Source organism: Delphinapterus leucas, chromosome 10 (assembly GCF_059928025.1).
Source record: "Delphinapterus leucas isolate spDelLeu-1000000601 "Yukka" chromosome 10, BTC_Dleu_Yukka2, whole genome shotgun sequence".
NCBI classification, from domain to species: domain Eukaryota; kingdom Metazoa; phylum Chordata; class Mammalia; order Artiodactyla; family Monodontidae; genus Delphinapterus; species Delphinapterus leucas.
Genome location: NC_143138.1, coordinates 98,134,225 through 98,157,526, shown reverse-complemented (window position 1 = coordinate 98,157,526; position 23,302 = coordinate 98,134,225). Strand labels below are relative to the sequence as shown.

General features: G+C 40.7%; 1 protein-coding gene across 6 annotated transcripts in view; it reads left to right on the top strand.

Annotated features, from left to right (window-relative positions):
- The window catches only part of SEC13 (SEC13 homolog, nuclear pore and COPII component), a 54,398-nt gene that overhangs the window by 25,130 nt on the left and 5,966 nt on the right, over window positions 1-23,302 (top strand). For 5 of the 6 annotated variants that reach the window (XM_089919709.1, XM_089919708.1, XM_022562776.3 and 2 more), the window contains 3 exons: window positions 11,631-11,764; window positions 12,205-12,328; window positions 13,339-13,485. In XM_089919709.1, the coding sequence (XP_089775835.1) occupies window positions 11,631-11,764; window positions 12,205-12,328; window positions 13,339-13,485 (405 nt within the window). The remainder of the gene's footprint in view (window positions 1-11,630; window positions 11,765-12,204; window positions 12,329-13,338; window positions 13,486-23,302) is intronic. The other variant, XR_016394762.1, reaches the window with a different exon arrangement.

Below are 23,302 nucleotides of genomic sequence, written 5' to 3'. Positions count from 1 at the left end.
GCCATCTGGTCCTGGGCTTTTGTTTGTTGGAAGATTTTTAATCACAGTTTCAATTTCAGTGCTTGTGATTGGTCTGTTCATATTTTCTCTTTCTTCCTGATTCAGTCTTGGCAGATTGTGCATTTCTAAGAATTTGTCCATTTCCTCCAGGTTGTCCATTTTATTGGCATAGAGTTGCTTGTAGTAATCTCTTTTTTGTATTTCTGCAGTGTCAGTTGTTACTTCTCCTTTTTCATTTCTAATTCTGTTGAGTCTTCTCCCTTTTTTTCTTGATGAGTCTGGCTAATGGTTTATCAATTTTGTTTATCTTCTCAAAGAACCAGCTTTTAGTTTTACTGATCTTTGCTATCGTTTCCTTCATTTCTTTTTCATTTATTTCTGATCTGATTTTTATGATTTCTTTCCTTCTGCGAACTTTGGGGGTTTTTTGTTCTTCTTTCTCTAATTGCTTTAGGTGCAAGTTTAGGTTGTTTATTCGAGATGTTTCCTGTTTCTTAAGGTAGGATTGTATTGCTATAAACTTCCCTCTTAGAACTGCTTTTGCTGCATCCCATAGATTTTGGGTCGTCGTGTCTCCATTGTCATTTGTTTCTAGGTATTTTTTAATTTCCTCTTTGATTTCTTCAGTGATCACTTCGTTATTAAGTAGTGTATTGTTTAGCCTCCATGTGTTTGTATTTTTTACAGATCTTTTCCTGTAATTGATATCTAGTCTCATAGCGTTGTGGTTGGAAAAGATACTTGATACAATTTCGATTTTCTTAAACTTACCAAGGCTTGATTTGTGACCCAAGATATGATCTATCCTGGAGAATGTTCCATGAGCACTAGAGAAAAATGTGTATTCTGTTGTTTTGGGGTGGAACGTCCTATAAATATCAATTAATTCCATCTTGTTTAATGTATCATTTAAAGCTTGTGTTTCCTTATTTATTTTCATTTTGGATGATCTGTCCGTTGGTGAAAGTGGGGTGTTAAAGTCCCCTACTATGAATGTGTTACTGTCGATTTCCCCTTTTATGGCTGTTAGTATTTGCCTCATGTATTGACGTGCTCCTATGTTGGGTGCATAAATATTTACAATTGTTATATCTTCTTCTTGGATTGATCCCTTGATCATTATGTAGTGTCCTTCTTTGTCTCTTCTAATAATCTTTATTTTAAAGTCTATTTTGTCTGATATGAGAATTGCTACTCCAGCTTTCTTTTGGTTTCCATTTGCATGAAATATCTTTTTCCATCTCCTTACTTTCAGTCTGTATGTGTCTCTAGGTCTGAAGTGGGTCTCTTGTAGACAGACAGCAAATATATGGGTCTTGTTTTTGTATCCATTCAGCCAATCTGTGTCTTTTGATGGGAGCATTTAGTCCATTTACATTTAAGGTAATTATCAATATGTATGTTCCTATTCCCATTTTCTTAATTGTTTTGGGTTTGTTATTGTAGGTCTTTTCCTTCTCTTGTGTTTCTTGCCTAGAGAAGTTCCTTTAGCAGTTGCTGTAGAGCTGGTTTGGTAGTGCTGAACTCTCTCAGCTTTTGCTTGTCTGTAAAGGTTTTAATTTCTCCATCAAATCTGAATGAGATCCTTGCTGGGTAGAGTAATCTTGGTTGCAGGTTATTCTCCTTCATCACTTTAAATATGTCCTGCCAGTCCCTTCTGGCTTGCAGAGTTTCTGCTGAAAGATAAGCTGTTAACCTTATGGGGATTCCTTTGTGTGTTATTTGTTGTTTTTCCCTTGCTGCTTTTAATATGTTTTCTTTGTATTTAATTTTTGACAGTTTGATTAATATGTGTCTTGGCGTGTTTCTCCTTGTATTTATCCTGTATGGGACTCTCTGTGCTTCCTGGACTTGATTAACTATTTCCTTTCCCATATTAGGGAAGTTTTCAACTATAATCTCTTCAAATATTTTCTCAGTCCCTTTCTTTTTCTCTTCTTCTTCTGGAACCCCTATAATTCGAATGTTGGTGCGTTTAATGTTGTCCCAGAGGTCTCTGAGACTGTCCTCAGTTCTTTTCATTCTTTTTTCTTTATTCTGCTCTGCAGTAGTTATTTCCACTATTTTATCTAACAGGTCACTTACCCGTTCTTCTGCCTCAGTTATTCTGCTATTGATCCCATCTAGAGTATTTTTCATTTCATTTATTGTGTTGTTCATCATTGTTTGTTTCAGCTTTAGTTCTTCTAGGTCCTTGTTAAATGTTTCTTGCATTTTGTCTATTCTACTTCCAAGATTTTCGATCATCTTTACTATCATTATTCTGAATTCTTTTTCAGGTAAACTGCCTATTTCCTCTTCATTTGTTAGGTCTGGTGGGTTTTTATCTTGCTCCTTCATCTGCTGTGTGTTTTTCTGTCTTCTCATTTTGCTTATCTTACTGTGTTTGGGGTCTCCTTTTTGCAGGCTGCAGGTTCGTAGTTCCCGTTGTTTTTGGTGTCTGTCCCCAGTGGCTAAGGTTGGTTCAGTGGGTTGTGTAGGCTTCCTGGTGGAGGGGACTAGTGCCTGTGTTCTGGTGGATGAGGCTGGATCTTGTCTTTCTGGTGGGCAGGTCCACGTCTGGTGGTGTGTTTTGGGGTGTCTGTGGCCTTATTATGATTTTAGGCAGCCTCTCTGCTAATGGGTGGCGTTGTGTTCCTGTCTTGCTAGTTGTTTGGCATAGGATGTCCAGCACTGTAGCTTGCTGGTCGTTGAGTGAAGCTGGGTGCTGGTGTTGAGATGGAGATCTCTGGGAGATTTTCGCCGTTTGATATTATATGGAGCTGCGAGGTCTCTTGTGGACCAGTGTCCTGAAGTTGGCTCTCCCACCTCAGAGGCACAGCACTGACTCCTGGCTGCAGCACCGAGCCTTTCATCCACACGGCTCAGAATAAAAGGGAGAAAAAATAGAAAAAATTAGTAGAAGAAAGAAAGGAAGGAAGGAGGGAGGGAGGGAGGGAGGAGGGAGGGAAGGAAGAAAAAAGGAAAGAAGATAAAGTAAGATAAAATAAAGTAAGATAAAATATAATAAAGTTATTAAGATAAAAAGTAATTATTAAGAGAAAAAAAAAACAGACGGATAGAGCCCTAGGACAAATGGTGGAAGCAAAGCTATACAGACAAAATCTCACACAGAAGCCTACACATACACACTCACAAAAAGAGGAAAAGGGGAAAATATCATAAATCTTGCTCTCAAAGTCCACCTCCTCAATTTGGGATGATTCGTTGTCTATTCATGTATTCCACAGATGCAGGGTACAGCAAATTGATTGTGGAGCTTTAATCCGCTGTTTCTGAGGCTGCTGGGAGAGATTTCCCTTTCTCTTCTTTGTTCTCACAGCTCCCAGGGGCTCAGCTTTGGATTTGGCCCCGCCTCTGCGTGTAGGTCGCCGGAGGGCGTCTGTTCTTTGCTCAGACAGGGTGGGGTTAAAGGAGCAGCTAATTCAGGGGCTCTGGCTCACTCAGGCTGGGGGGAGGGAGGGGCACGGAGTGCGGGGCGAGCCTGCGGCGGCAGAGGCCGGCGTGACGTTGCACCAGCCTGAGGCGCGCCGTGCATTCTCCCGGGGGAGTTGTCCCTGGTTCCCGGGACCCTGGCAGTGGCGGGCTGCACAGGCTCCCCGGAAGGGGTGCGTGGATAGTGACCTGTGCTCGCACACAGGCTTCTTGGTGGCGGCAGCAGCAGCCTTAGCGTCTCATGCCTGTCTCTGGGGTCCGCGCTTTTAGCCGACCGAAGCCCGAGTCTCAACTCCCAGCCCTGCCCGCCCCGGCGGGTGAGCAGACAAGCCTCTCGGGCTGCTGAGTGCCGGTCGGCACCGATCCTCTGTGCGGGAATCTCTCCGCTTTGCCCGCCGCACCCCTGTTGCTGTGCTCTCCTCCGCGGCTCGGAAGCTTTCCCCCTCTGCCACCCGCAATCTCCACCTGCGAAGGGGCTTCCTAGTGTGTGAAAACCTTTCCTCCTTCACGGCTCCCTCCCACTGGTGCAGGTCCCGTCCCTATCCTTTTGTCTCTGTTTATTCTTTTTTCTTTTTCCCTACCCAGGTACATGGGGAGTTTCTTGCCTTTTGGGAGGTCTGAGGTCTTCTGCCAGCGTTCAGTAGGTGTTCTGTAGGAGTTGTTCCACGTGTAGATGTATTTCTGGTGTATCTGTGGGGAGGAAGGTGACCTCCGCGTCTTACTCTTCCGCCATCTTCCCGGAAACCTTAGCTATTTTTGACAGATGTGAGGTGATATCTTATTGTGGTTTTGATTTGCATTTCCCTGATGATTAGTGATGTTGAACATTTTTTCATGTACTTGTTGACCCATCTATGTATCTTCTTGGGAAAACCATATATTCAGATCCTCTGCCATTTTTAAGTTGAATTATTTGGTTTTACTATTGAGTTGTATGAATTCTTTTATATTTTTGATATTGACCCCTTATTAGATACATGATTTACAAATATTTTTTCCCATTCCGTAGGTTGCCTTTTCACTTTGTTGATGATTTCTTTTGCTGTACAGAAGCTTTTTGTTTGATGTAGTCCCCCTTATTTTTGCTTATGTTGCCTTTGCTTTTGGAGTCAGACCCAGAAAATCATCACCAAGATCAATGTCAAGGAGCTTAGCACCTATGTTTGCCTCTAGGAGTTTTATGGCTTCAGGTCTCACATTCTTTAATCCATTTTGAGTTCATTTTTATGTACAGTGTAAGATAGTGGTCCAGTTTCGTTCTTTTGTATGTGGCTGTCAAGTTTTCCCCACACTGTCTGTCGAAGAGACTGTCCTTTCCCCATTGTATATTCTTGGCTCCTTTATCATAAATTAATTGGCCACATATGCATGGGTTTATTTCTGGGTTCTCTGTTCTGTTCATTGATCTATGTGTCTGGTTGATTTTTTGTTGGTTTTTTTTTGTTTTTGTTTTACATTTTAGTGATGGTAGAAAATATCAGGTAGACAAGTAAATTGTAGATAGCCAGTAACAGTGTTGTAAAGAGTATGTGTCTGTTTTTAATGCCAATACCATACTCTTTGATCACTGTATGTTTTTAATAAAGGGGTCTTTTGTGATTCCATACAAATTTTAGGATTGTTTGTTCTAAACAAACAAATTATATTTTAGGATTGTACTGTGAAAGATGGCATTGGAATTTTGATAGAAATTGCATGGAATCTGTAGATTGCTTTGGGTAGTATGGACACTTTAGCAATATTTCTTCCAATCCATCTGCATGAATATCTTTCATTTGTGTTGTCTTTAATTTCTTTCATCATTGTCCTCAGTGTACAGGTCTTTCCCCTCATTGGTTAAATTCATTCCTAGGTATTTTATTCTTTTTTGTGTGTGTGTGTGGTACGCGGGCCTCTCACTGTTGTGGCCTTTCCTGTTGCGGAGCACAGGCTCCGGACACGCAGGCTCAGCGGCCATGGCCCACAGGCCCAGCCACTCCGCGGCATATGGGATCTTCCCAGACCGGGGCACGAACCCATGTCCCCTGCATCGGCAGGCAGACTCTCAACCACTGCGCCACCAGGGAAGCCCGGTATTTTATTCTTTTTGATGCAATTGTAAATGGGTTGTTTTCATAATTTCTTTTCTGATGGTTCATTGGTAGTGTATAGAAATGCAAGAGTTTTTTGTACATTGATTTTGTTTCCTGCAGATTTATTAAATTCGTTTATTATTTCTAACAGTTTTTTGATGGAGTCTTGAGGATGTTCTATATATAATATCACGTCATCTCCAAATACTGAGTTTTACATTTTCCTTTCCAATGTGGATGGCTTTTATTTTCTTTTTCTTGCTTGATTGCTCTGGTTGGGACTTCCAATACTTTAATGAGTAAAAGTGGCAAGCATGGACATCTTTGTCCTGTTCCTGACCTTAGAGGAAAAGCTTTCAGCTTTTCACTATTGATGTTAGCTATGGGCTTGTCATATATGGCCTCTATTATGTTGAGGTACATACCTTCTATACCCACTTCGTTGAGAGTTTTATCATAAATGGATGCTGACTTTAATCAAATGCTTTCTCTGCATCTATTGAGATAATTATATGATTTTTATCCTTCATTTTGTTAATGTTGTGTATCACCTGGATTGATTTGTGGGTGATAAACCAGCCTTGCGTCCCTGGAATACATCTCACTTGATCATGGTGTATGATCCTTTTAATGTATTGTTGAATTTGGTTTGCTGGTATTTTGTTGAGGATTTTATCATCTTTGTTCATAGTTATTGGCCTGTTTAGATTTTCTGTTTCTTCATGATTCAGTCTTGGAATGTTCTGTGTTTCTAGGAATCTATCCATTATTCTAGGTTGTCATTTGTTTGTATATTATTGTTCATAGTGGACTCTGATGATCCTTTGTATTTTTGTGGTATCAGTCTGTATTTCATTTATTTCTCCTCTGATTTTTGTTGTTTCCTTCCTTCCACTGACTTTGGGCTTCATTTGTTCTTTTTCTGGTTCCTTGAGGTATAAAGTTAGGGTGTTTTTGAGATCTTGTTTGTTTGTTTGTTCAGGTGGGTATTTATCTCTGTGAACTTCCCTCTTAGAACTACTTTTACTGCATCCCATGAATTTTGGTGTGTTGTATTTCCATTTTCAGTTGTCTGAAAGTATTTTTTTAATTACTCTTTTGATTTCTTTGTTAACCCATTGGTTGTTCAGTAGCATGTTGTTTATTCTACACATATTTGTGGATTTTCCAGTTTTCTTCTTGTAATTGATTTCTAGTTTCATATCATTTTGGTCAGAAAAGATGCTTGATAGGATTTCAGTCTTCTTAAATTTATTAAGACTTTTTTTGGCCTAACATATGATCTATCCTGGATAACGTTCCATGTGTACTTGAGAAGAAAGTATACAGGCATACCATGGAGACAGTGCACGTTCGGTTCCAGACCACCACAATAAAGCAAATATCACAATAAAGGGAGTCACATGAATTTTCTGATTTCCCAATGCACATAAAGGTTATGTTTAAACTCTCCTAGTCTACTGAGTGTACAGTAATAGCATTATGTCTAAAACAATGTACATACTTTAATTTAAAAATGCTTTATAGGTGAAAAAGCTAACCATCATCTGAGCCTTTAGCAAGTCATAATCTTTTTGCATCAGTAACATCGAAGATCACTCATCACAGGTCAACAAAACAAATGTAATAATGAATAAGTTTCAACTATTGCGAGAATTACCACAATGTGACACACAGACAGGAAGTGAGTAAATGCTGTTGGAAAAATGATGCCAATTGACTTGCTTGACATAGGGTTGCCACAACTTTCAGTTTGTGAAGAACTCAGTATCTATCAAACGCAATGAAACAAGACACAATAAAGTGAGGTATGCCTGTATTCTGCTACTTTTGGATGGAACGTTCTCTATATATCTGTAAAGTCCATCTGGTCTAATGTGTCCTTTAAGGCCATTTTCTGTCTGGATGATCTATCCATTGACATAACCCTACTATTATTATATTGCTGCCTATATCTCCTTTTAAGTCTGTTAGTATTTGCTTTATATATTTTGGTTTTCCTGTGTTGAGTGCATAAATGTTTACAAATGTTACATCCTCTTGTTGAATTGACTCCTTTATCATTATCTAATGTCCTTCTTTGTCTCTTATTACAGTCCCTGTATTAAAGTCTATTTTGTCTGATATAAGTATAGCTACCCCAGCTTTGTTGGTTTCCATTTGCACGGAATATCTTTTTCTATCCCTTCTTTTTTCAGTCTGTGTGTGTCCTTAAATCTGAAGTGAGTTTCTTATAGGCAGCACACAGATGGTTCTTGTTTTTTAATCCAGTCAGCCACTCTATGATGTCTTTTGATTGGAGAATTTAGTCCATTTACATTTAAAGTAATTATTGATAGGTATGCACTTACTGCCATTTTGGTTTTTTCTGGCTTTTTATAGTTCTTTTGCTCTCTTCCTTTGTGGTTTGATGACCTTTAATGGTATGCTTAGATTCCTTTCTCGTTATCTTTTGTGTATCTACTATAGGTTTTTGCTTTGTCCTTACAATGAAGTTTACATATATAACAACCCATGTTAATAGTCTATTTTAAGTTGATTACAACTTAAGTTTGAACCCATTCTAAAGCTCTACAATTTTTTTAATATATTTATTTTTTATTTATTTATTTTCACCATGCCAGCTCTTCATTGCAGCATGCAGGATCTTCATTGCGGCATGCAGACTTCTTAGTTGTAGCATGCAGACTCTTAGTTGCAGCATGCGGACTTCTTAGTTGCAGCAGGCGTGTAGGATCTAGTTCCCTAACCAGGGAACAAACCCGGGCCGCCTGCATTGGGAGTGCAGTCTTACCCACTGGACCACTAGGGAAGTCCCTAAAGCTCTACATTTTTACCCTCCCCCACCCACCTTTTATGTTTTGTTGTCACATTTTACATCTTTTTATCATGTGTATCTTTAATTACTGTAGTTACAGTTTTTATTTTTTTAACCTTCATAATAGCTTCATAAGCAGTTAATCCATTGCCTTCAATATATATTTACCTTATGAGTATAAAACCTATGGAAGATTTATACTTTCATATGTTTTCTTGTTACTAATTAGCACCCTTTCTTTTCAGCTTAAAGAAGTCCCTTTAACATTTCTTGTAACGCCATTTTAGTGGTGGTGAACTCCTTTAGCTTTTGCTTATCTGGAAAACTATCTTTCCTTTAATTCTGAACAGTAACTTTGCCAGGTAGAGTATTCTTGGTTGGAAATTTTTTTTTTCTTTCATCACTTTGAGATTCATTTGTTATCTTGATTGTAGTGATGGTTTTACAGAGTATACTGATGTCGAAGTTCATCAACTTGTGCACTTTATGTTCTGTTAATGTCAATTAGATCTTTCTTTAAAATTTGGAGTGTAGGGGGCTTCCCTGGTGGCACAGTGGTTGAGAGTCCGCCTGCCGATGCAGGGGACACGGGTTCATGCCCCGGTCCGGGAGGATCCCACATGCCGCGGAGCAGCTGGGCCCATGAGCCATGGCCGCTGAGCCTGCGCATCCAGAGCCTGTGCTCCGCAATGGGAGAGGCCACAACAGTGAGAGGCCCGCGTACCGCAAAAAAAAAAAAAAAAAAAAATTTGGATTGTAAAGAATGCAGACTGTTTCCAGTATGCAAGAACTCAAGGACTGTTGTTTCCATGAGCCCTGCCTGAGGTATCTACTAAAGAATAAGTTTTAGACAACAAAAATGACTAGAAAGACATCCATATAAATATACAGTTAATTGTAAAGAACTAACACTGAACGAGGTCCTGATCGTGTGCTCGGCTAAGATAGATAGAGTATAACTGTTAAATAAACAGTGTGCAGCACAAGCAGCTGGTACCATGCACATGAAAACACCCCCCAGAAAAACGGTGGGGGGAATGGGGAGGGCATTGCAAATACTTTCTTTAATGTTATTAGTAATCATATTGACAATATTATTCTGAGACTATTCTGCTGTGTGTTAAATGAAATAAAATAAATAATTATGTACCAGTGAGCATCCCTAGCACCAGAAATACACTTGAAATACAATTTCTCACTAAAAGAAACCAGAGCTCTTGAGGAAATGGCTGATCCCAGGTCTCAGGCAGGAAAAGTACAAACATCTTGTCGTACCAGATAGAAATGATCACTGACATACTTTTTGACATACTAGGGTTGTGTCGAAGGAGCTAACTTGAACAGGCTCACACTGCCAAAGATGGGCAGTTTGAGTGTAAAAAATTAGAGTAATGGCAGTGAACTGAAACCTCTCAAATATGCTTAACTCCATGAGTTCATCCTGATATTTAAAAGAGAATCAGTCATCTTTGGAGAATGACGGAACTAGTTCAGAAAGAATCAAGCATTTATCTTGCCTTTCTTATCTGATCTGTACCCCTGGGGAAGCAAATATTAATGAGTGAAATTGCCCCTGTCTAGAGTATTCCATGTAATAAATGACAAAGAAATGAAAAGAATGACAGTATCACCATTTTGTAATGCCCAGTGAATTGAGAGAGGCATAAATTATTGACAGGTGGTAATAACATAACAAGAGAGACAGTCTGACATCATGTGCCTCCTGATGAAGGAATACACCACCACCTGTAGTCTTGGCAAAGGGGAGAAACCTGAGTCTGATCCAGTAAGATCAGAGCGGGAATCTATAAATTAGAAGATGCAAGAAACATCAAAAAAATGTTTACTCACACTGGTCAAAAGAACCATCATCAAAAAGTCTACAAATAATAAATGCTAGAGAGAGTGTGGAGAAAAGGGAACCGTCCTGCACTGCTGGTGGGAACGTAAATTGATGCAGCCACTATGGAGAACAATATGGAGATTCCTTAAAAAACTAAAAATAGAGCTACCATACGACCCTGCAATCCCACTCCTGGGCATATATCCAGACAATACAAAAACTCTAATTCCAAAAGATACATGCACCACAACGTTCATAGCAGCACTGTTTATAATAGTTTAATAGTTTATAATAGTGTCCAACCTAAGTGTCCATCAACAGACGAATGGATAAAGAAGATGTGGTGTACATATTTACAATGGAATATTACTCAGCCATAAAAAGAATGAAATAATGCCATTTGTAGCAACATGGATGGACCTATAGATTATCATACAAATGAAGTTAAGTCAGAGAAAGACAAATATCATATGATATCTCTTATATGTGGAATCTTAAAAAAAAAGATACAAGACAGAAACAGACTCACAGACATAGAAAACAAATTTATAGGACTTCCCTAGTGGTCCAGTGGTTAAGACTCCATGCTCCCAATACAGGGGGCACAGGTTCGATCCCTGGTTAGGGAACTAAGATCCCACATGCCGCATGGCGTGGCCAAAAAAGAAAACAAACTCGTGGTTACCAAAGGGGAAAGGGAGGAGGATAAATTAGGAGTTTGGGATTAACAGATACATACTACTGTATATAAAATAGATTACCAACAAGGATTTACTGTATAGCACAGGGAACTCTATTCAATATCTTGTAATAACCTATCATGGACAGTGTATATGTATAACTCAATTACTTTGCTATACACCTGAAACCAACATGGTATTGCAAATCAACTGTATTTCAATAAAAAGAATATTGCAATTTAAACAACATTTTAAATGGCAAAACTAAACTAGTGCCTAGGGATGCACATTTGGATGACAAAGCTAAAAAACAGACATTAGAAATCAAAATAATGGTTACTTACAGGAGAACAGAGGGGCTATGATTCAGGGAGGACATACATGATAAGGGCTTCTTGGGTAAATGGTCGTTTTATTTCTTGACCTGGGAGTGATTACAAGAGTGCTTTAGAGTAATTCATTAATCCATATATTTACTTTGTGTGGTTTTCTGAATCTGTGCCCTCCCTTCATATGTTTGGAAAATGTTCTTTTCTTAGATTCCTGAGATTCCCTAATTCCTTCTTTAAATACATGTTGCTGAAAAATACATGCACTGTTAGGAATCCTTGAAGAAGAGTCCTGGGTGGCTAATCCTTAGTTCATTAAAACAGCTGTCCTGCATAATCCAGTCCTGAGAATTGCAGAAGGAATAAACGTCAGCGTTGGGTCTGCAGAAGCAGTGTCCTTTTGCCAGGCAAAGGGGCAGAGTCACCACAAGTCCCTCTTCCCCCTCTTTACAGATTGGCTGCAATGCCGTCAGCTGGGCCCCTGCTGTCGTACCTGGAAGCCTCATAGACCAGCCATCTGGGCAGAAGCCCAACTACATCAAGAAGTTTGCATCAGGCGGCTGTGACAACCTCATCAAACTGTGGAAGTAAGTGGGGTTGGTGAACTTCTCAAGGGGACACTTCTCACCTTCTACCCTACCATGACTCAGCCTCAGTTCACCAGAAACGGGATCAACTGTCTTTTTCCCTTCTGCCCATAGAATACTGTCTTCAGTCTCTCAGAGGACATCCTTTTTTAAAAAAAAAGACAAAAAAGTAAACTTTCCCTTTACTCAGGAGCTTTGACTCTTCCTAATTCACAACTGCTAGAGCCGACTTGTTGGCTGTGGAGGAACAGAGCATTTCCTAGAGGGCTTCTTTATAGCTGGTGAACTGAATAAAATTCTGTAGGTTCAACAAATGTTACCAGAAAGGTGGAATAGCTTCTCCACCCCTGTGGAGCCTGTGGGGTGGGGGGGGAATGGAGGTGTGGGAATGGCACCTGGGCTGCTGCCTGCTGAATTCTCCCCACCATCTCCCCTGTTAGGGAGGAAGAGGACGGCCAGTGGAAGGAAGAGCAGAAGTTGGAAGCACACAGTGACTGGGTTCGAGATGTGGCCTGGGCCCCCTCCATCGGCCTGCCCACGAGCACCATCGCCAGCTGCTCCCAGGTCAGCTCAGACCTGTGCAAGCATCCTGTGTTAGTTAATCTCAGGAAGTCCCATCAGCCCTTACAGTTCCCCTAGGGGAGATCCTTGAAGGGGAAGGGCAGGAGACAGGCAACTATAGACCATTGTAAATAAGGGAGCACCTGGAGCCCTGTCATCACGCAGTGAAGCCTTGGTCAGAAGCCACAGTGGCTTTCTTCCACTGAGCCAAGAGCAAGACCAAATTCAGGACTAGTTTCCCCTCCTGACCCTTTTGTGGATAGGGAATGGAGGTACCCATGCATCATTCTGAGAGTGTTCCCAAGCAAGGACCAGGAGCAATGGGAAATTGTAAGACCTTGGGCTCATCTACCTACTCACTATTCCCAGACAGATAACAAAAGTAAGACCAAGGATAAGCTGTTAATTATATGCTACCACCCAAGATGAGAGTTAAGCCTGGCGTTTTACATCATTTGAGCCTTTTCTACTTGGTCCTAAATTTGAGAGGACCAAGTAGAACAGGCTTAAATGATGTAAAAGATAATTCTGTTTGTTCTGTTTTAGTTTGGTTTGTTTTGGGGTGTGTGTGTGTGTGTGTGTGTGTGTGTGTGTTTTGTTTTTTGGTCCCATCTCATTCTCTGAGCTTGGCGTTTAGACAACTATACCCATTCAGCTGAGAAAGTACAGAGCCAGAGGGAGCCAAAACAACGAAGTTACTTGGCAGATGTGAGGAAAGCCCCAGAGAAAATTTGAGAATTAGTGGTGCGGACGATGAAACCAGTATGAGGAAAGGAACCTGGGAGACTCCTGACCAATTTGAAGTGTGTTCCCGGGGTAAAGTGATAAAAGCAAGGGTGCTGGGCTGGAAATTAGTCCTCAAAGCTGTGAACACTGAGGAGGTCCTTGGCTGTGCTTTGCCCTGAATCCCCCACCCTATTCCTGCAAAAGTCCAATATAGCTCCAGATTGAGAGGATATCACCAGGGCAGGATTGCTGCCCCCATCTCCTGACTCTAGCCTGTCTTTTCCCAGGATGGTCGAGTGTTCATTTGGACCTGTGATGATGCCTCGGGCAATGCGTGGTCCCCCAAACTGCTGCACAAGTTCAATGATGTTGTATGGCATGTGAGCTGGTCCATCACAGCCAATATCCTAGCTGTCTCAGGCGGAGATAATAAGGTAAATACACCCTATTTCCATGACATGGCACACAGGGCCCTGTTTGTCTTTAGTTTGTCCAGTAGAGGGCACAGTTGAATCTTCCCTCTAATGGCAGGGTTGGGAGGAACCTGAATGAAGACTGTTTTGAGCATGTCTCTTATTTACATCATTAATTCTTACGACCCCCCACCCAACCCCGAGGGGTTGTATATCCCCCTTATACAGATAGAGAGGGCGACAGAGATTTGACTTGCATAGGGGTCATGAAGCTGTTAGGTGGCATAGCCAATAATCAGACCCAAGGTAAATCCAAAGCCACCACCCTGGCAGTCCATCACCCTGACCATTTGACAACCTCATCTTCATGGTAACGTTTAGTTATATGTAAAATACATATAACAAAGTTTGCCATCTTAATTTTTTTAAGTGTACAGTTCTATAGTGTTAAGTATTGATACATCCACGTTATTCTGCAGTATCACTGTCATCAACCCACAACTCTTCATCCCAAACTGAAATTCTGTGCTCTTCAAACAGCATCTCCCCATTACCCCTCCCCCAGCCCCTAGCAACCCCTATTTTGCTCTCTGTCTCTATGAATGGACTACTGTAGGGACCTCCTGTAAGTAGAATTATAAGGAATTTGGGTTTTTGTGACTGGCCTGTTTCACTTAGCACAGTGTCTTTTTTTTTTTTTTTTTGAATTTTTGTATTCATTTTTTTTATACGGCAGATTCTCATTAGTTATGCATTTTATACATATTAGTGTATATATACATGTCAATCCCAATCTCCCAATTCATCACACCACCACCACCACCCCCCGCCACTTTCCCCCCTTGGTGTCCATACGTTTGTTCTCTACATCTGTGTTTCAATTTCTGCCCTGCAAACCGGTTCATCTGTACCATTTTTCTAGGTTCCACATATATGCGTTAATATACGATATTTATTTTTCTCTTTCTGACTTACTTCACTCTGTATGACAGTCTCTGGATCCATCCATGTCTCTACAAATGACCCCATTTTGTTCCTTTTTATGGCTGAGTAATATTCCATTGTATATATGTACCACATCTTCTTTATGCATTCGTCTGTCAATAGGCATTTAGGTTGCTTCCATGACCTGGCTGTTGTAAATAGTGCTGAAATGAATATTGGGGTGCATGTGTCTTTTTGAATTATGGTTTTCTCTCGGTATATGCCCAGTAGTGGGATTGCTGGGTCATATGGTAATTCTATTTTTAGTTTTTTAAGGAACCTCCATACTGTTCTCCATAGTGGCTGTATCAATTTACATTCCCACCAACAGTGCAAGAGGGTTCCCTTTTCTCCACACCCTCTCCAGCCTTTGTTGTTTGTAGATTTTCTGATGATGCCCATGCTCACTGGTGTGAGGTGATACCTCATTGTAGTTTTGATTTGCATTTCTCTAATAATTAGTGATGTTAAGCAGCTTTTCATGTGCTTCTTGGCCATCCCTGTGTCTTCTTTAGAGAAATGTCTATTTAGGTCTTCTGCCCACTTTTTGATTGGATTGTTTGTGTTTTTTTAATATTGAGCTGCATGAGCTGTTTATATATTTTGGAGATTAATCCTTTGTCCATTAATACCTTTGCAAATATTCTCTCCCATTCTGGGCTGTCTTTCATCTTGTTTGTAGTTTCCTTTACTGTGCAAAAGCTTTTAAGTTTCATTAGGTCCCATTTGTTTATTTTTGTTTTTACTTCCGTTACTCTAGGAGGGGGATCAAAAAAGATCTTGCTGTGATTTATGTCAAAGAGTGTTCTTCCTATGTTTTCCTCTAAGAGTTTTATAGTGTCAAGTCTTACATTTAGGTCTCTAATCCATTTTGAGTTTATTTTTGTGAACTGTGTTAGGGAGTGTTCTAACTTCATTCTTTTACGTGTAGCTGTCCAGTTTTCCCAGCAGCACTTATTGAAGAGACTGTCTTTTCTCCATTGCATATCATTGCCTCCTTTATCATAGATTAGGTTGACCATAGGTGCATGGGGTTATCTCTGGGCTTTCTATCCTGTTCCGTTGATCTGTATTTCTGTTCTTGTGCCAGTACCATATTGCCTTGATTATTGTAGCTTTGTAGTATAGTCTGAAGTCAGGAAGCCTGATTCCTCCTGCTCTGTTTTTTTCCCTCAAGACTGCTTTGGCTATTTCAGGGTCTTTTGTGTCTCCATACAAGTTTTAAGATTTTTTGTTCTAGCTCTGTAAAAATGCCATTGATAATTTGATAGGTCTTGCATTGAATCTGTAGATTGCTTTGTGTAGTATAGTCATTTTCACAATATTGATTCTTCCAACCCAAGAACATGGTATATCTCTTCATCTGTTTGTATCATCTTTAATTTCTTTCATCAGTGTCTTATAGTTTTCTGAGTACAGGTCTTTTGTCTCCCTAGGTAGGTTTATTCCTCGGTATTTTATTCTATTTGTTGCGGTGGTAAATGGGAGTGTTTCCCTAATTTCTCTTTCACATTTTTCATCATTAGTGTATAGGAATGCAAAAGATTTCTGTGCATTCATTTTGTATCCTGCAACTTTACCAAATTCATTGATTAGCTCTAGTAGTTTTCTGGTGGCATCTTTAAGATTCTCTGTGTATAGTATCATGTCATCTGCAAACAGTGACAGTTATACTTCTTCTTTTCCAATTTGTATTCCTTTAGGTTCTTTTTCTTCTCTGATTGCCGTGGCTAGGACTTCCAAAAACTATGCTGAATAATAGTGGTGAGAGTGGACATCCTTGTCTTGTTCCTGATCTTAGAGGAAATGCATTCAGTTTTTCACATTGAGAATGATGTTTGCTGTGGGTTTGTCGTATATGGCCTTTATTATGTTGAGGTAGGTTCCCTGTATGCCCACTTTCTGGAGAGTTTTTAGTATAAATGAGTGTTGAATTTCGTCAAAAGGTTTTTCTGCATCTATTGAGATGATCATATTGTTTTACTTCTTCAGTTTGTTATTATGGTGTATCACATTGATTGATTTGCGTATATTGAAAAATCCTTGCATCCCTGGGATAAATCCCACTTGATCATGCTGTATGATCCTTTTAATGTGTTGTTGGATTCTGTTTGCTAGTATTTGAGGATTTTTGCATCTATATTCATCAGTGATATTGGTCTGTAACTTTCTTTTTTTGTAGTATCTTTGTCTAGTTTTGGAATCAGGGTGATGGTGGCCTCATAGAATGAGTTTGGGAGTGTTCCTTCTTCTGCAATTTTTTGGAAGACTTTGAGAACGATGGGTGTTAGCTCTTCTCTAAATGTTTGATACAATTCACCTGTGAAGCCATCTGGTCCTGGACTTTTGTTTGTTGGAAGATTTTTAGTCACAGTTTCAATATCCTTACTTGTGATTGGTCTGTTCATCTTTTCTATTTCTTCCTGGTTCAGTCTTGGAAGCTTATACCTTTCTAAGAATTTGTCCACTTCTTCCATGTTGTCCATTTTATTCACATAGAGTTGCTTGTAGTAGTCCCTTAGGATGCTTTGTATTTCTGCAGTGTCTGTTGTAACTTCTCCTTTTTCATTTCTAATTTTATTGATTTGAGTCTTCTCCCTCTTTTTCTTGATGAGTCTGGCTAATAGTTTATCAATTCTGTTTATCTTTTCAGAGAACCAGCTTTTAGTTTTATTGATCTTTGCTATTGTTTTCTTTGTTTCTATTTCATTTATTTCTGCTCTGATCTTTATGATTTCTTTCCTTCTGCTAACTTTGGGTTTTGTTTGTTCTTCTTTCTCTAGTTCCTTTAAGTGTAAGGTTAGATTGTTCATTTGAGACTTTTCTTGTTTCTTGAGGTAGGCTTGTATTGCTATAAACTTCCCTCTGAGAACTGCTTTTGCTGCATCCCATAGGTTGTGGATCATCGTGTTTTCATTGTCATTTGTCTCTAGGTATTTTTTGACTTCCTCTTTGATTTCTTCAATGATCTCATGGTTTTTTAGTAACATACTGTTCAGCCATGTGTTTGTGTTTTTTACGTTTTTTACCCTGTGATTGATTTCTAATCTCATAGCATTGTGGTCAGAAAAGATGCTTGATATGATTTTAATTTTCTTAAATTTACTGAGGCTTGATGTGTGACCCAAGATGTGATCTATCCTGGAGAATGTTCCATGTGCACTTGAGAAGAAAGTGTAATCTGCTGTTTTTGGATGGAATGTCCTATAAGTATGAATGAAATCTGTCTGGTCTGTTGTGTCATTTACAGCTTGTGTTTCCATATTAATTTTCTGTTTGGATGATCTGTCCATTCGTGTAAGTGAGGTGTTAAAGTCCCCCACTATTATTGTGTTACTGTCGATTTCCTCTTTTATAGCTGTTAGCAGTGCCTTGTGTATTGAGGTGCTCCTACGTTGCATGCATATATACTTATAATTGTTATATTTTCTTCTTGGATTTATCCCTTGATCATTATGTAGTGTCCTTCCTTGTCTCTTGCAACTTTCTTTATTTTAAAGTCTATTTTATCTGATATGAGTACTGCTGCTCCAGCCTTCTTTTGATTTCCATTTACATGGAATATCTTCTTCCATCCCCTCACTGTCAGTCTGTATGTGTCCCTAGGTCTGATGTGTGTCTCTTGTGATAGCATATATATGGGTCATGTTTTTGTATCCATTCAGTGAGCCTGTGTCTTTCGGTTGGAGCATTTAATCCATTCACGTTTAAGGTAATTATCGATATGTATGTTCCTATTACCATTTTCTTAGTTGTTGTGGGTTTGTTTGTTTTTTTAAAGGAATTCCTTTTTTTTTTGCGGTATGCAGGCCTCTCACCATTGTGGCCTCTCCCATTGCGGAGCACAGGCTCCAGACGCGTAGGCTCAGCTGCCATAGCTCATGGGCCCAGCCGCTCCGTGGCATGTGGGATCTTCCCAGACCGGGGCATGAACCCGTGTCCCCTGCATCGGCAGGCAGACTCTCAACCACTGCGCCACCAGGGAAGCCCTATTATCATTTTTTATTTATTTTTTATTTTTGGCTGTGTTGGGTCTTTGTTTCTGTGCAAGGGCTTTCTCTAGTTGCAGCAAGTGGGGGCCACTCTTCATCGCGGTGCGCGGGCCTCTCACTATCGCGGCTCTCTTGTTGCGGAGCACAGGCTCCAGACACGCAGGCTCAGTAGTTGTGGCTCACGGGCCCAGTTGCTCTGCGACATGTGGGATCCTCTCAGACCAGGGCTCGAACCCGTGTCCCCTGCATTGGCAGGCAGACTCTCAACCACTGCGCCACCAGGGAAGCCCTTGTGGGTTTGTTTTTGTAGGTCCTTTTCTTCTGTTGTGTTTCCCACTTAGAAAAATTCCTTTAGCATTTGTTGTAGAGCTGGTTTGGTGGTGCTGAATTCTCTTAGTTTTTGCTTGTCTGTAAAGCTTTTGATTTCTCCGTCGAATCTGAATGAGATCCTTGCCGGGTAGAGTAATCTTGGTTGTAGGTTCTTCCCTTGCATCACTTTAAATATGTCATGCCACTCCCTTCTGGCTTGTAGAGTTTCTGCCGAGAAATCGCTGTTAACCTTATGGGAGTTCCCTTGCATATTATTTGTTGTTTTTCCCTTGCTGCTTTCAATAATTTTTCTTTGTCTTTAATTTTTGCCAATTTGATTACTATGTGTCTCCACGTGTTTCTCCTTGGGTTTGTCCTGCCTGGGACTCTCTGTGCTTCCTGGACTTGGATGGCTATTTCCTTTCCCATGTTAGGCAAGTTTTTGACTACAATCTCTTCAAATATTTTCTCGGGTCCTTTCTCTCTTCTCCTTCTTGGACCCCTATAATGCGAATGTTGTTGTGTTTAATGTTGTCCCAGAGGTCTCTTAGGCTGTCTTCAATTCTTTTCATTCTTTTTTCTTTATTCTGTTCCGCAGCAGTGAATTCCACCATTCTGTCTTCCAGGTCACTTATCCGTTCTTCTGCCTCAATTATTCTACTATTGAGTCCTTCTAGTGTATTTTTCATTTCAGTTATTGTATTTTTCATCTCTGTTCTTTAATTCTTCTAGGTCTTTGTTAAAAATTTTCTTGCATCTTCTCGATCTTTGCTTCCATTGTTTTTCCGAGGTCCTGGATCATCTTCACTATCATTATTCTGCAGTCTTTTTCTGGAAGGTTGCCTATCTCCCCTTCACTTAGTTGTTTTTCTGGGGTTTTATCTTGTTCCTTCATCTGGTGCAAAGTCCTTTGCCTTTTCATGTTGTCTATCTTTCTGTGAATGTGGTTTTCCTTCCCTAGGTTGCAGAATTGTAGTTCTTCTTGCTTCTGCTGTCTGCCCTCTGGTGGATGAGTCTATCTAAGAGGCTTGTGCAAACTTCCCGATGGAAGGGGGGTTAGAGCTGGGTGTTTCCCTGGCAGGCAGAGCTCAGTAAAACTTTAATCCACCTTTCTGCTGATGGGTGGGGCTGGGTTCCCTCCCTGTTGGTTGTTTGGCCTGAAGCGACCCAGCACTGGAGCCTACTCAGCTCTTTGGTGGGGCTAATGGCCGACTCTGGGAGGGCTCACACCAAGGAGTACTTCCCAGAATTTCTGCTGCCAGTGTCCTTGTCCCCATGGTGAGCCACAGGCACCCCCCCCTGCCTCTGCAGGAGACCCTCCAACACTAGCAGGTACGTAGGTCTGGTTCAGTCTCCTATGGGGTCACTGCTCCTTCCCCTGGGTCTCCATGCGCACACTACTTTGTGTGTGACCTCCAAGAGTCGCGTTTCTGTTTTCCCCCAGTCCTGTGAAAGTCCTGCAATCAAATCCCACTAGGCTTCAATGTCTGATTCTCTAGGAATTTCTCCTCCTGTTGCCGTATCCTGTGGTTGGGAAGCCTGACATGGGGCTTAGAACCTTCACTCCAGTGGGTGGACTTCTGTGGTATAAGTGTCCTCCAGTTTATGAGTCACCACCCAGCAGTTACGGGATTTGATTGTATTGTGATTGCGCCCCTCCTACCATCTCATTGTGGCTTCTCCTTTGTCCTTGCCTGGGGGGTATCTTTTTTGGTGAGTTCCAGTGTCTTCTGTCGATGACTGTTCAGCAGTTTGCTGTGACTCTGGTGCTCTCGCTGTTGGGAGTGAGAGCATGTCCCTGTACTCTGCCATCTTGAACCAGTCTCAGCAGTGTCTTTTTTTTTTTTTTTATTATTGAAGTATAGTTGATTTAAAATGTGTTAATTTCTGCTGTACAGCAAAGTGATTCAGTTATGTGTATCCACATTCTTTTTTATATTTCCTTCCATTATGATTTATTACAGGATATTGAATAGTTCCCTGTGCTATATAGTAGGACCTTGTTGTTTATCCATTCTATATATAACAGTTTGCATCTGCTAACCCCAAACTCCCAGTCCATCCATCCTGCACCCCCCATCCACCTTGGCAACCAGAAGTCTGTTCTGCATGTCTCGGAGTCTCTTTCATAGATAAGTTCATGTCATATTTTAGATTCCACATACAAGCGATATCATGTGGTACATGTCGTTCTCTTTCTGGCTTACTTCACTTGATATGATGATCTCTAGGCCCATCCACGTTGCTGCAAATAGCATTAATCTTTTTTATGCCTGAGTAATATTCCATTGCATGTGTTTCACATCTTCTTTATCTGTTCATCTTTCAGTGGACATTTAGGTTGTTTCCAACTCTTAGCTCTTGTAAATAGTGCTGCTGTGAACATAGGGGGCATGTATCTTTCTGAATTAGAGTTTTCTCTGGATATATGCCCAGGAGTGGGATTGCTGGATCATATTGGTAGCTCTGTTTTTAGTTTTTTGAGGAACGTCCATACTGTTTTCCATAGTGGCTGCACCAGTTTACGTTCCCACTCTCAGTGTAGGAGGGTTCCCTTCTCTCCACGCCCTCTCCAGCATTTGTTATTTGTAGCCTTTTTGACGGTGGCCATTCTGATTGGTGTGAGGTGGTACCTCATACCTACCTCATTGTAGTTTTGATTTGCACTTAGCGTAGTGTCTTCATCTGTGTTGTAAATCACCTGTGTTGTAGCGTATGTCATAGTTTCTTCCTTTTGAAAGCTGAATGATATTCCATTGTGCCACATGTTATTTATCCATTCTCTATTGATGGACACTGGGGCGCTTCCACCTTTTGGCTATTGTGAATAATGCTGCAATGCACATGGGTGTGTAAGTAATCTCTCTTCAAGACCCTCTGCAGACAGCTTTTACCCAGCCTGGGGTCCCTTTTGGGTTCAGTGGTCCCAGAAAGATCCATCAGGCCCTATCTAAAAGCCATAGAATTTGAGCTGGAATGACCCTCAAAGGATAGCTAATCCAACCCTATTTCTAGTGAGTGCCAATATCAGGACTAGTACCCAGGTCTGGTGGCACCCAGGACAGGCCACTGTACCCTGACTGCCCTCAGTAGTGTTTACAAATCAATGGGCAAGTACCTGGTTGTACGTTCCACGTTTTGGGGTCTGCTGTCTTCTATGCTTCTTGCTCTTCCTTATAAGCGTGTTTCCCACAAAGAGCTCAGCGCTATTGCTGTCTTTATAGCATTCCTTTGCTGAAGGACTTAGTATGATTTCACTTCAGAGCATTCTACACAGTGCATGTTTAGTGAATAAAGTCTATCCCTAAGGCAGCAGTTCTTAGAATCATTTTTTTTTAATCAAGTTAATGTACATAGCTTTAGGTAGTTTTTATTTGGTTTTTTGTTTGTTTTTTGGCTGCCTTTGGTCTTCGTTGCGGCGAGCAGGGGCTAGTCTTCGTTGCGGTGCGTGGACTTCTTATTGCGGTGGCTTCTCTTGTTGCGGAGCATGGGCTTTAGGCATGTGGGCTCAGTAGTTGTGGCTCCCGGGCTGTAGAGCACAGGCTCAGTAGTTGTGGCGCACGCGCTTAGTTGCTCCGCAGCATGTGGGATCCTCCCGGGCCAGGGCTCGAACACGTGTCCCCTGCACTGGCAGGCAGATTCCCAACCACTGCGCCACCAGGGAAGTCCCTATGATTTTTTTTTTAATGCAGTCTAATTTTCCCTGTACGGAGGCAAACCTTTTCAACTTGTAGCTGCTGCTTCTGCCGTTTACTTCAGTGTATAAATAACATACCTATTAATCTGTTGTCTTCCTCTACCATGGTTCTCAAACTTTAGCATTGCTAAACTTGTTAAAACAGATTACCCACCCCACCCCTAGAGCTTCTGAACCAGTGGATCTGGGCTGGGACCCCAAAATTTGCATTTTTAACAAGTTCCCAGATGCTCCACACACTCTGGTCTGGGACCACATTTTGAGAACCACTCTAACACCCCATAACCTCTCACTGGAGCTCTGTCAATTTGGTTAAACGGCATCCATGTTTACATTATTATTATTGCCAATATTTCATGTTACATCATTATTCACATTGCCCCTCAGTTACTGTTATTCATATGCTTTTTGTTTAATCTTTTCTTCCAGTTTTAGTGATATAATTGATATACATCACTGTATAAGTTAACAGTGTACAGCATAATGGTTTTGACTTGCATGTACTGTTAAATGATTACTGCTATAAATTTAGTTAGCATCCATCATCTCATATAGATATAATAGAGAAAAAAATTACATTCCTTGTGATGTTACCTCTTAGGATCTACTCTCAACAGTTTTCATATATATTATACCTGTGTTAGCTGTAGTCATCATGCTGTACATTACATACCAGTACTTATTTATCATGCAACTGGAAGTTTGTCATGCAAATCGAGTTTTGACCACCTTCCTCCTATTCCCCCTCCCCCACACACTGCCTCTGATAATCATGAATCTGATACCTTTTTCTGTTTGGTTTTTTGTTTTTAGATTACACATCCAAGTGAGATGTACAGTTGTCTTTCACTGTCTT